Source organism: Ylistrum balloti, unplaced genomic scaffold (assembly GCF_031769215.1).
Source record: "Ylistrum balloti isolate Yb309-2 unplaced genomic scaffold, AGI_CSIRO_Ybal_v1 Utg370126, whole genome shotgun sequence".
Lineage (NCBI taxonomy): Eukaryota > Metazoa > Mollusca > Bivalvia > Pectinida > Pectinidae > Ylistrum > Ylistrum balloti.
Window position 1 is genome coordinate 755,039 of NW_026782140.1, and position 13,707 is coordinate 768,745.

General features: G+C 37.2%; 1 protein-coding gene across 1 annotated transcript in view; it reads right to left on the bottom strand.

The window, feature by feature from the left end:
• Positions 1–2,693: 2,693 nt before the first annotated feature.
• LOC132550484 (protein cappuccino-like) overlaps positions 2,694–13,707 on the bottom strand; it is a 68,633-nt gene continuing 57,619 nt past the window's right edge. Inside the window, exons 18-19 of the mRNA XM_060214554.1 lie at positions 9,594–9,693; positions 2,694–2,760 (exon numbers count right to left, since the gene is read on the bottom strand). Coding sequence (XP_060070537.1) covers positions 2,728–2,760; positions 9,594–9,693 — 133 coding nt within the window. The 3' untranslated portion in view covers positions 2,694–2,727. The remainder of the gene's footprint in view (positions 2,761–9,593; positions 9,694–13,707) is intronic.

Below are 13,707 nucleotides of genomic sequence, written 5' to 3' on the forward strand. Positions count from 1 at the left end.
GTACACTACAGCCTCAGAGATAACATAGACCTTGTGCAGTACAGCCTCAGAGATAACATAGACCTGGTACACTACAGCCTCAGAGATAACATAGACCTGGTACACTACAGCCTCAGAGATAACATAGACCTGGTACACTACAGCCTCAGAGATAACATAGACCTGGTACACTACAGCCTCAGAGATAATATAGACCTTGTACACTACAGCCTCAGAGATAATATAGACCTGGTACACTACAGCCTCAGAGATAACATAAACCTTGTACACTACAGCCTCAGAGATAACATAAACCTTGTACACTACAGCCTCAGAGATAACATAGACCTGGTACAGTAGTCTCTGCAGCCAAGGTAGCTTGACATTGGTATATAAAACCAGTCACACACATATGATTTGGTTGGAATGGTGTGCTTTTGAATCACAAAAATGTTGATCAATTTCAGCAAGCATAAAAAACAAAATAAAGAACTTGCAATGTAAACATTTAACAATAAAATTGCAGTAAAAATTGGTTTTGCATAAGATGGTTAATATGGAATGTGAAGTAATATAAGCAGCAAATTTTAAACATGACAGCACTGCTCTGATTGGAGTTACAGATGGCAGCAATGTCATCAGAATGATGTTAGTACCTAAAATTCCTATTAGATGTGACAAATGTTTTCTCCCCAAAACTGGTAGTTATCAATAAATGCTAGATCAATAACACATAAAGGTTATCTGTTAAAGGTTGAACTGTTAAACATGGGAAGAAATAACAGATAAACACAGGAGGTGACAAGTCACCTGCAACCCAACAGTTACTCCAAGTGATGAGTCACCTATAACCCAACAGTTACTCCAAATAATGAGTCACTTGTATCTCAACAGTTACTCTGAGTGATGAGTCACCTGTAACCCAAAAGTACCTCAAAGTGATGAGTCACTTGTATCTCAACAGTTACTCTGAGTGATGAGTCACCTGTAACCCAAAAGTACCTCAAAGTGATGAGTTACCTGCGACCCAACAGTTACTCCACATAATGAGTCACCTGTAACCCAACAGTTACTCCAAGTGATAAGTTACTTGTATCTCAACAGTTACTCTGAGTGATGAGTCACCTGTAACCCAACAGTTTTCTCAAAGTGATGAGTCACCTGTTGCCCAACAGTACCTCAAAGTGAAGTCACCTGTAACCCAACAGTTCCTCCGAGTGATGAGTCACTTGTAACCCAACAGTTTCTCCATGTAAATTGTTGTTTTTTCTCACTACATTGTACCATGATAAGCCCACATATGTTATATATTTTAACAACAGACTAGACCGAGACTTAGTCATAAGCCCAATTTTGTTACATATCTTATCTAAAGACTAGGCCCAGACTTGGTATTGATAAGTCCACCTTTGTGCTGGTGATATGCCCACCTTTTGTAAAACAGATGAAAATAAACTAAGCTTAATAGAGATTTCAGAAGGATAATAATTGTAAATAATTGTTCTAGTCCACACATAAGTTACAGATTACTGTTGGTCTGTATTCCTGTGTATATTCAGATCTTGTTCCAAAGCCATAATGATACAGAGATCCCTTCTCTCTAAGATTTCAATGCAATTCAACTTGAACTCCTACCCAGTCAGACTTTCTTTAAGAAAGTTTTATGTGGAAATAATCATGATGCATGATGATTATCTTGACTTCTCTAACAGCCTGTATGTACATCATCTGTGGAGTGATAGACTACAAGCTCACAGGTACCCCCCATTAAACAATTACATATGTACAATACAATCAGTGACTTCACATTTCTGAAGGGTTTGATGTCTCCTATCTGCTGGGTCACTATTCATCATCTCCTATTTGAAAGCACATGGTGATTGATTCACCAGAACAGAGGGAACATGGTACAAACATAGAAACAGTGATAGCACTTAAAAGCATCGCCTATTTTACCAAGGGCAGATAACTGATACCAGTCAAGGTCAATCTTCATAATATCTTTGTTATATCACAACGCAATTTGTCTTTGACAAGGTGTAGCTATAATACAAATAGTAAAAAGAAACAATAGTAAAAATAGTAAACAAGAATCAATTCTAATGAAAACTACGACATGTTTGTATAATACCACTTCCCACTATGATTCATAAACTGTAGTGAGAGGTCACCTTGAGATTTCTACATGAACACATGATTTACTTGTAATACACAACCTTGAAAGACAATTCTGGCAAGGACACTAGCGTTTCAGTGGTCACCCTTCTGACCTACACTACCTGTAAGCTGACCACGTAATGTCCAGTCCAGATCACATCCATATCAAAACTAGCATTATGCAAATTGTTTCATGATGGAAAAATGTTACGGAGCACACCCTTCCTGACTTCCCAGTCTGAACTTCAATGACAATGACTCCAGCAGTGAAATACAAAATCTGAGCATGAATAACAACAATGCTACATGGATACCATCCACATAACACAGTCAATCCAAGCAGACACCAAATTACTGGCACAATATGGAAGACAGACATCAGGGCGTGGTCCGATGTGCGCCCTTTAGTCAGATCACAAATAGGATCCATAGCTAAGTGCGTAACTACTTTCCTCTTGCTGAACCAGTTGTCACCAACTTTTGTGGCACCACACAATTTGGGACCACTTGTGGAGACAGAGACATAGGTATATTGCAATGTATGATTATCCTATAGTGCGCCAATCAAGCTCCAACAAAATATGGCAGGGTCTACAGCATCCCCTTACTGGCAAGTCGGTCTTTCTGAAATATACAAACATATCTCTTACATTAGACATATCATAAAGTCATACACATCAGAAAATACACATGTAGTATATATGAACACAATGAGAATGGTCAAAGGTGTCAGTGTTGATCCCTTAACCACAACCCATCACAGGGTTATTCCTGGGGCCTCTGTGGTGAAAATCATGATAACAATTTCTTCATCCAATTATTATACAAAATACATTCAATTTACTCCAGAAAATTTACTGCTATAGCTTAATTTGCCTTTCCATACAGGCCATGAAAGCCCCAGTAAAACTGAAGGATTTATAAATTGCTTTTGCTTTGAAAGTGATATCTTTATCTCTGGTCAGATGCCACAAAACCTGCACACAACTAGAGTGTTCAAATGCAAAATAACCAGGTAGTCAATCATGGAAAATCTGTGCACACACCTGTAGTCAGGTATTATATTACCAGGTAATAAACACACCTGTAGTCAGGTATTATATTACCAGGTAATACACACACCTGTAGTCAGGTATTATATTACCAGGTAATACACACACCTGTAGTCAGGTATTATATTACCAGGTAATAAACACACCTGTAGTCAGGTATTATATTACCAGGTAATACACACACCTGTAGTTAGGTATTATATTACCAGGTAATACACACACCTGTAGTCAGGTATTATATTACCAGGTAATACACACACCTGTAGTCAGGTATTATATTACCAGGTAATACACACACCTGGAGTCAGGTATTATATTACCTTGTAATACACAAACTTGTAGTCAGGTATTATATTACCAGGGAAAACACACACCTGTAGTCAGGTATTATATTACCAGGTAATACACACACCTGTAGTCAGTTATTATATTACCAGGTAATACATACACCTGTAGTCAATTATTATATTACCAGGTAATACACACACCTGTAGTCAGGTATCATATTACCAGGTAATACACACACCTGTAGTTAGGTATTATATTACCTTGTAATACACACACCTGTAGTTAGGTATCATATCACCAGGTAATACACACACCTGTAGTTAGGTATCATATTACCAGGTAATAAACACACCTGTAGTTAGGTATTATATCACCAGGTACTACACACATCTGTAGTCAGTTATTATATTACCAGGTAATACATACACCTGTAGTCAATTATTATGTTACCAGGTAATACACACACCTGTAGTCAGGTATCATATTACCAGGTAATACACACACCTGTAGTTAGGTATTATATTACCTTGTAATACACACACCTGTAGTTAGGTATTATATTACCAGGTAATACACACACCTGTAGTCAGTTATTATATTACCAGATGATACACACACCTGTAGTTAGGTATTATATTACCAGGTAATACACACACCTGTAGTTAGGTATTATATTACCAGGTAATACACACACCTGTAGTCAAATATTATATTACCAGCTAACTATTAATGTTGATGGAAATGATAAGCATGTTAGAAAGTGTTACAACAGCATATTACGTCATCCTAGGCTTCTGTGAATGTGTATGTCTGATTGGATTTATAGGTATAACCCTGGTATTTAATTATAACTAATATCTACTTCTGAGTCTGGCAGCTCAATATGGTTTACTAAGTAACTACAAGAACAAAAACCAGTTACCATTTCAAAATTTTGATTCCTGTCTTAATACTTAGTTTCAGGTGATACAGTTTATCTCAAATAAAGACAGATTTTTAAGGTTTACAACTCGAGATGAGAGGAAATATCATTTATCAGCACAATTCTACAATTCACACTGTTATAACCAAACTAATTACAAGTTGTGTCACTAAAATCAAATAGTAAAAACCATGGCTTTAATTTCTAGACTATCTATACTGATGAAAACATAATTGAAGTATTCCTATTTCATCAACAAGTAATCCTACAGATTAGTTTTAAGGGTTAATGGATGAAAAATTGGAGAAATATTGGCAATAAAAATCTTGTAGAGAAGTGATTACAAACAGCAGGAATACTTCAGTGTTTCCATATGTGTTTAAATGTATCTACAGTAATCAAAAGGCCTGGTTCCGTGGAGGTATGTAGCATTTCCTACGGTGGTACTACATCAAAGCAAGGATTGGCGGCGATATCTGGCCACCAAGTCAACCCATCAGAGAACTAGGTACATTGTGTTGGTGTACTATCCATATTATCACCGCCACGTACAAGTCGGTATGACAGGTATGGTGTGTACCCAGCGAGCCACACAGACACTACACCAGGCAACACTGACAGTAACATTTAAGTCATTAGCTATAATATCTCTTAACATATCTACAACAAACTCTTTGACTCAGGTAAAATTATAAAAGTTGTCTACATCTTTATCTACACTGCCCACCCGGTAAATAGGACAACCCACACAGGGGGCATACTGGTACACTGGAAGTAAACGGACAAGTGGGTATATGTAGAGAATAAACAACACAGAGTACATACTTATACATCTACCCCCCACGGTCTTCATTCTAGTCTTCTTCCCAGTCCCTTCACATCTCACAAACAATTCCTACTGTCTCCAATTATATATCTTACATAGAAAAAACAATCCCTACTGTCTCCATATATATCTTACATAGAAAAAACAAACCCTACTGTCTCCATATATATCTTACAAAGAAAAAACAATCCCTATTGTCTCCATATATATCTTACATAGATAAATCTTACATAGATAAATCCTTACTGTCTCCATATATATCTTACATAGATAAATCCTTACTGTCTCCATATATATCTTACATAGAAAAACAATCCCTACTGTCTCCATATATATCTTACATAGATAAATCCCTACTGTCTCCATATATATCTTACATAGGAAAAACAATCCCTACTGTCTCCATATATATCTTACATAGAAAAAACAATCCCTACTGTCTCCATATATATCTTACATAGAAAAAACAATCAATCCCTACTGTCTCCATATATATCTTACATAGAAAAAACAATCCCTACTGTCTCCATATATATCTTACATAGATAAATCCTTACTGTCTCCATATATATCTTACATAGAAAAACAATCCCTACTGTCTCCATATATATCTTACATAGATAAATCCTTACTGTCTCCATATATATCTTACATAGAAAAAACAATCCCTACTGTCTCCATATATATCTTACATAGAAAAAACAATCCCTACTGTCTCAATATAAATCTTACATAGAAAAACAATCCCTACTGTCTCCATATATATCTTACATAGAAAAAACAATCCCTACTGTCTCCATATATATCTTACATAGATAAATCCTTACTGTCTCCATATATATCTTACATAGAAAAAACAATCCTTACTGTCTCCATATATATCTTACATAGAAAAAACAATCCCTACTGTCTCCATATATATCTTACAAAGAAAAAACAATCCCTATTGTCTCCATATATATCTTACATAGATAAAACCTTACTGTCTCCATATATATCTTACATAGATAAATCCTTACTGTCTCCATATATATCTTACATAGAAAAACTGTCTCCCTATATATATCTTACATAGATAAATCCTTACTGTCTCCATATATATCTTACATAGAAAAAACAATCCTTACTGTCTCCATATATATCTTACATAGAAAAAACAATCCTTACTGTCTCCATATATATCTTACATAGAAAAACAATCCCTACTGTCTCCATATATATTTTACATAGATAAATCCTTACTGTCTCCATATATATCTTACATAGAAAAAACAATCCCTACTGTCTCCATATATATCTTACATAGAAAAAACAATCCTTACTGTCTCCATATATATCTTACATAGAAAAACAATCCCTACTGTCTCCATATATATCTTACATAGATAAATCCTTACTGTCTCCATATATATCTTACATAGAAAAAACAATCCCAATCTGGTACTTTTTACCTAACCCTATACCTCTAACACACAAAACATCAACCCAACTATCACCCTCCTAATACGATATCCCCATACCTCTTATGGACAGAATTGATCCCTACCACTAGTCCTACCCCTCCCCTGTATGTTGTAACCCTTTCTCTATATTTTGGTATTTTCCCCACTCTTGTACACTGATTATTATGTCCTGACCTTTTACCCCCACTCTTGTACACTGATTATTATCCCCTGGCCTTTTACTAAGGAAATTTCTTACTTCATTCTCCTTCTAGCTTATCTCCCTGCCTTTGTCATAAATATGATGTATCCAGGAGATGAAATCTTTTGAGCTATGTTACTTGTAAACATAATGTAGATATGATACAAACCAGAAGTCCAATAGGCCTTATTCCTTCTCACTTACACAATGTAACTCCTTCACCCCAAAAATACTCATTCTTTATCAATTCTGATCACTTACACAAAGAGAAACTAAAAACAACTTCTTTGTAACATACCTTTACCTATTTTTTTATGGCAGTATGACGATTCATCACTTGTATCTATATTACGTGAAGTTCACTCTTCATACAGTGGCTGGTTTGTATATATACAGTTTAACTACAATGTACTAACATCTAAGTGAAGTTCACTCTTCATACAGTGGCTGGTTTGTATATATACAGTTTAACTACAATGTACTAACATCTAAGATGCCACAATCACTACACAGTACCAGCCTGTAAACATTATATACATACCCTCACCAACACACCGCTCACTTGATATGTAACATTATATACATACCCTCACCAACACACTGCTCACTTGATATGTAACATTATATACATACCCTCACCAACACACTGCTCACTTGATATATAACATTATATACATATCCTCACCAACACACTGCTCACTTGATATGTAACATTATATACATACCCTCACCAACACACTGCTCACTTGATATGTAACATTATATACATACCCTCACCAACACACTGCTCACTTGATATATAACATTATATACATACCCTCACCAACACACTGCTCACTTGATATGTAACATTATATACATACCCTCACCAACACACTGCTCACTTGATATATAACATTATATACATACCCTCACCAACACACTGCTCACTTGATATGTAACTCAAAATAGTACAAAAACAACACTCTATGTAGCAAATTTTTATAGAAAATTTCATTGAACTATGCTACCTGTGTGTGACCAGTTGTTTACTTTTGTTATGATATACAAGGTTTAAGATTATACAAATCTACCAAACCATTTCCCAAATGTTCTCTTTTCTTACATTAAATATGATACCCCATCCCATCTTCCTGACATCAATCATGTAGACAAAACCTTGTTTCAAAGAATGGAAAAAGCACTTCCATTATAGATCTTTGTCGTCAATAAAAACTCATTCTTCATGTAGAGACCAAACCAGACTTATAATGCTTATAGATAAGACTAACAGAGAAGGACTCCTCAATATATCCTTAGCAGAAAACACAAAATTTAATTGTTTTCATCTCAAAAAGTCAAAACATTTATCATGTTGACAGCATATTTTCAAGTCTAGCTGATCACCTACATCTGCCTTAAACCACTTGATTGCAACCTGTTAAAGTGTGTATACAATAATTAAGGCTCCATCCCTATCTGCTAGGTGTGGAGGCAATGGTCACATATATTACAATCCTAGCGGACAGGGGAAAATGTTAATCTTGGCGAGAAGGCAGACACTTGCAGAACCCATTGGAAGTGTGTCTGAGATAAACTCTTCAATTTTAAAATGATAGCTATAATGTTAATAGTTTAATCTAAAATTTAAACATGCTGAGACATTAAACACTTAGAATGCAATAAATGTCAAGTGGGGTATAATTATAGAGCCAAAAACTTTCCAAAATATTCTCTCAGTGAACGTAGCCACACTATCAGAACTGTGGCACCGCACAAGGAAATATAGAACAGCCTATAGATAGATTTCTCAGGAACTGCTTCTATTCCTGAGATTTTATGAAGTTTTAATTCTATTTGAAGTTCTCCGTGCAAAGGAAAAGTACAAAAATTCAGCAAACGAAAAGAAAGGTTATCATGAAATAGCATTAATGTACAGTGAGTTGTCTTTTATATCAGATGGAAATAGATGTCTGTTGTGTTGAACATGTACAAAAAATGTAAAATCCCTTCGCTCTAAAGTAAACATAATACCCAATTAATCTGGTCATTACTCTTACACTTGCTAAAACAAGTGCCAGCCTCAGATTTAGTAGAAATGAAAGGTGCGGAGTGATACCATTGGAGCCAGACTGACTGGTCAGGGCCAGCCACTAAAAATTTACTCATTCCTTAACATGGTTAGGGCATGAGTGTATATCTGACGGAGCCCATAGCCCCAGTGTCTGTCCCTTCATTAGGACAAGACAGAGGGTGTAGCCCCATCGGTCCAGCTCCTTACCATCCCTTTGCCAATAAGATTATACTTAAAGTACTCCTGTCTGTAGAGAGGAAGCAACCCAATCAGTTCAACCAGGTAAAGACTCCTGACACCAAATGTAACTAAGTTTGGAGAATGTCTCACAGAGTCACTATGTTTATAAAATACATAATTTAGTCTACATTTGGAGAAGGTCTCACTGAGTCACTATGTTTATAAATACATAATTTAGTCTACATTTGGAGAAGGTCTCACTGAGTCACTATGTTTATAAATACATAATTTAGTCTACATTTGGAGAAGGTCTCACTGAGTCACTATGTTTATAAATACATAATTTAGTCTACGTTTGGAGAAGGTCTCACTGAGTCACTATGTTTATAAATACATAATTTAGTCTACATTTGGAGAAGGTCTCACTGAGTTAAGATTTTCTTATTTCAGTCAATATTTGAAGCGTGTCAAGCTGAAGTTAAGTGTACTTACTAATCCTCCAGGTTTCTTTGAGCGTGTCCTAATTTGTGTGGAGATGGCCACCTTTTTACCCTCCTGCAACTGTCTAACTCTCATCTGGGCATCCTTGATTCTGCAGAAACAAAACAACAATTTGTTGTCATTAACTCTAAAACACAAAGCTCTGGTTCATCTATCTACCTCAATATTTCCTGATTAGCTGTATGTATGTGTTACCTCTCTTTTTGACAGTAAAGTTGCAGCTCAATCCAACTGGTTAAACTTGCGAAGTTTGAAATAGATCTTGCATAGGAAAACCATGCTTGCGCAATCATGTTACAAAATGGCCTCTCTGGCTGCTATATTAAAGTCTAGACACAGTCGAAAAATAACCCTTCGTTTGCTACCTTTCCTTAACATTCTAAACAATTTGTAGCTCAATGGCACCAGCAGAACTTGAAAAGAAGTTTAAAATGTTTTTCAAGATGGTGGCCATGGCAGCCATCTTAGATTTCAGACATGCTCGAAAAATGACAACACTAGATCAGGACCATCCCAGGATAGTTTCATGCAAATTTGAGCTCAATCCCACTGGCAGAACTTGAGGAGAAAGAGAAGTAAAATGGAGTTGTAGTGAAAACAGGACAATGAAGAAAGACCTGTGGTCATCTTCAACTGGATGACCACAGATACAGACAGGGCTATTTGTTAAGTGGGAATTGAATAAATTGGCATTGAAGTCACTTACAAAATTTCTTAACTGTCTCCATTAATTTTCAAAAACAAAATGCACTGGTGTTTGGCAACTGTAAAAAGTTGAAATAAGACATTTTTTTTAATTGCACTAAATGATGACACTGTGGGACAAGAAATGTCATTCCATTCAGACAAAATTTTTGGGGAAATGCTGGTAATATATATTTGAGTTCTTGCTAGTGGAACATCAACAAGAAATCCCAGAGGGATCTTGGCACCCACCATTGTTTGATCTTGGCACCCACCATTGTTTGATCTTGGCACCCATCATTGTTAGATCTTGGCACCCACCATTGTAAGATCTTGGCACCCACCATGGTTAGATCTTGGCACCCACCATTGTTAGATCTTGGCACCCAACATTGTTTGATCTTGGCACCCACCATTGTTAGATCTTGGCACCCACCATGGTTAGATCTTGGCACCCCACCATTGTTTGATCTTGGCACCCACCATTGTTTGATCTTGGCACCCACCATTGTTAGATCTTGGCACCCACCATTGTTTGATCTTGGCACCCACCATTGTTTGATCTTGGCACCCACCATTGTTAGATCTTGGCACCCACCATTGTTAGATCTTGGCACCCACCATGGTTAGATCTTGGCACCCACCATGGTTAGATCTTGGCACCCACCATTGTTAGATCTTGGCACCCACCATTGTTTGATCTTGGCACCCACCATTGTTTGATCTTGGCACCCCACCATTGTTTGATCTTGGCACCCACCATTGTTTGATCTTGGCACCCACCATTGTTAGATCTTGGCACCCACCATTGTTAGATCTTGGCACCCACCATGGTTAGATCTTGGCACCCCACCATGGTTAGATCTTGGCACCCACCATTGTTAGATCTTGGCACCCACCATTGTTTGATCTTGGCACCCACCATTGTTTGATCTTGGCACCCACCATTGTTTGATCTTGGCACCCACCATTGTTTGATCTTGGCACCCAACATTGTTTGATCTTGGCACCCAACATTGTTTGAGCTTGGCACCCAACATTGTTTGATCTTGGCACCCACCATTGTTTGATCTTGGCACCCAACATTGTTTGATCTTGGCACCCACCATTGTTTGATCTTGGTACCCAACATTGTTTGATCTTGGCACCCACCATTGTTTGATCTTGGCACCCAACATTGTTTGATCTTGGCACCCAACATTGTTTGATCTTGGCACCCACCATTGTTTGATCTTGGCACCCACCATTGTTTGATCTTGGCACCCACCATTGTTTGATCTTGGCACCCACCATTGTTTGATCTTGGTACCCACCATTGTTAGATCTTGGCACCCAACATTGTTTGATCTTGGCACCTAACATTGTTTGATCTTGGCACCCACCATTGTTTGATCTTGGCACCCACCATTGTTTGATCTTGGCACCCACCATTGTTTGATCTTGGTACCCACCATTGTTAGATCTTGGCACCCACCATTGTTTGATCTTGGCATCCACCATTGTTTGATCTTGGCACCCACCATTGTTAGATCTTGGCACCCACCATGGTTAGATCTTGGCACCCACCATGGTTAGATCTTGGCACCCACCATTGTTTGATCTTGGCACCCACCATTGTTTGATCTTGGCACCCACCATTGTTAGATCTTGGCACCCAACATTGTTTGATCTTGGTACCCACCATTGTTTGATCTTGGCACCCACCATTGTTTGATCTTGGTACCCACCATTGTTTGATCTTGGTACCCACCATTGTTTGATCTTGGCACCCACCATGGTTAGATCTTGGCACCCACCATTGTTTGATCTTGGCACCCACCATTGTTTGATCTTGGCACCCACCATTGTTTGATCTTGGCACCCACCATTGTTTGATCTTGGTACCCACCATTGTTTGATCTTGGTACCCACCATTGTTAGATCTTGGTACCCACCATTGTTTGACTTTTATTTGCTCTGATTTTGCTCCTAATGATAAGACATCTGAACATTCTATTACAGAAATTGTGATGATAATCTTTACCTGCCAAATCAAAAAGGCCACCTGGAGGCCATTCTGTTTCTTTTGATCAGTCCCAAAATCAAAAGGACACAAGCAGAGACCAAAGGGAATACAGGTATGAAATTTGAGAAATATCCATTTAGTACTTCTTAAGAAATAGGAATAACAATCTTTAGTAGGCGAAATCCAAAATGGGTGTCTGTTGGCCATTTTGTTTTTCTGATCAGTCCTAAATTCAAACAGGCACAACTGGTAACCAAGAGGAACCTATACGTGAAATCTGAGAAAGATCTATACTGTGTTTTTTAAGAAATAGCATTAAGAAACTTTCAAAGTAAAGATCCAAAATGGCTGCTTTTGGGCCCTTTGTTTTTTCTGATCAGTACCAAAATCAAACAGGATCAAGGGAAACATAAACATGAAATTTGAGAAAGATTAATGACAATAAGGACAACATCTTAGAACCTTGGTTAGGAGGTATACTGTTGGAAGTGAAAATCTACTATCTGGCTCTTTGTATTCACTCTATTTTACTTTAATCTTTTAAAATGTTTTGATGCACTGACCCTTATGGGTTTGTTTTAAATCCATTCACAATTCAATTAATTTTTACAGATCTCTTGAAACCTGAAAAATATTTTAACTTTAAGTAAATTTTTTGTTTCAAAGATAACTCGTCAAACATTAGCCTACATCTCAACGTAGTTTGAATTCCTACCACTGTAAAGCTGCAAGAATACCTTAGAAAGCCTTGGTGACATATCACATACTAGAAGCCTTGGTTACATACTCAAAGAATACCTTAGAAAGCCTTGGTTACATACTCAACACTGAAGAATACCTTAGAAAGCCTTGGTTACATACTCAACACTGAAGAATACCTTAGAAAGCCTTGGTTACATACTCAACACTGAAGAATACCTTAGAAAGCCTTGGTTACATACTCAACACTGAAGAATACGTTAGAAAGCCTTGGTTACATACTCAACACTGAAGAATACCTTAGAAAGCCTTGGTTACATACTCAACACTGAAGAATACCTTAGAAAGCCTTGGTTACATACTCAACACTGAAGAATACCTTAGAAAGCCTTGGTGACATACTCAACACTGAAGAATACCTTAGAAGCCTTGGTTACATACTCAACACTGAAGAATACCTTAGAAAGCCTTGGTTACATACTCAACACTGAAGAATACCTTAGAAAGCCTTGGTTACATACTCAACACTGAAGAATACCTTAGAAGCCTTGGTTACATACTCAACACTGAAGAATACATTAGAAAGCCTTGGTCACATACTCAACACTGAAGAATACCTTAGAAAGCCTTGGCTACATACTCAACACTGAAGAATACCTTAGAAGCCTTGGTTACATACTCAACACTGAAGAATACCTTAGAAAGCCTTGGTTACAT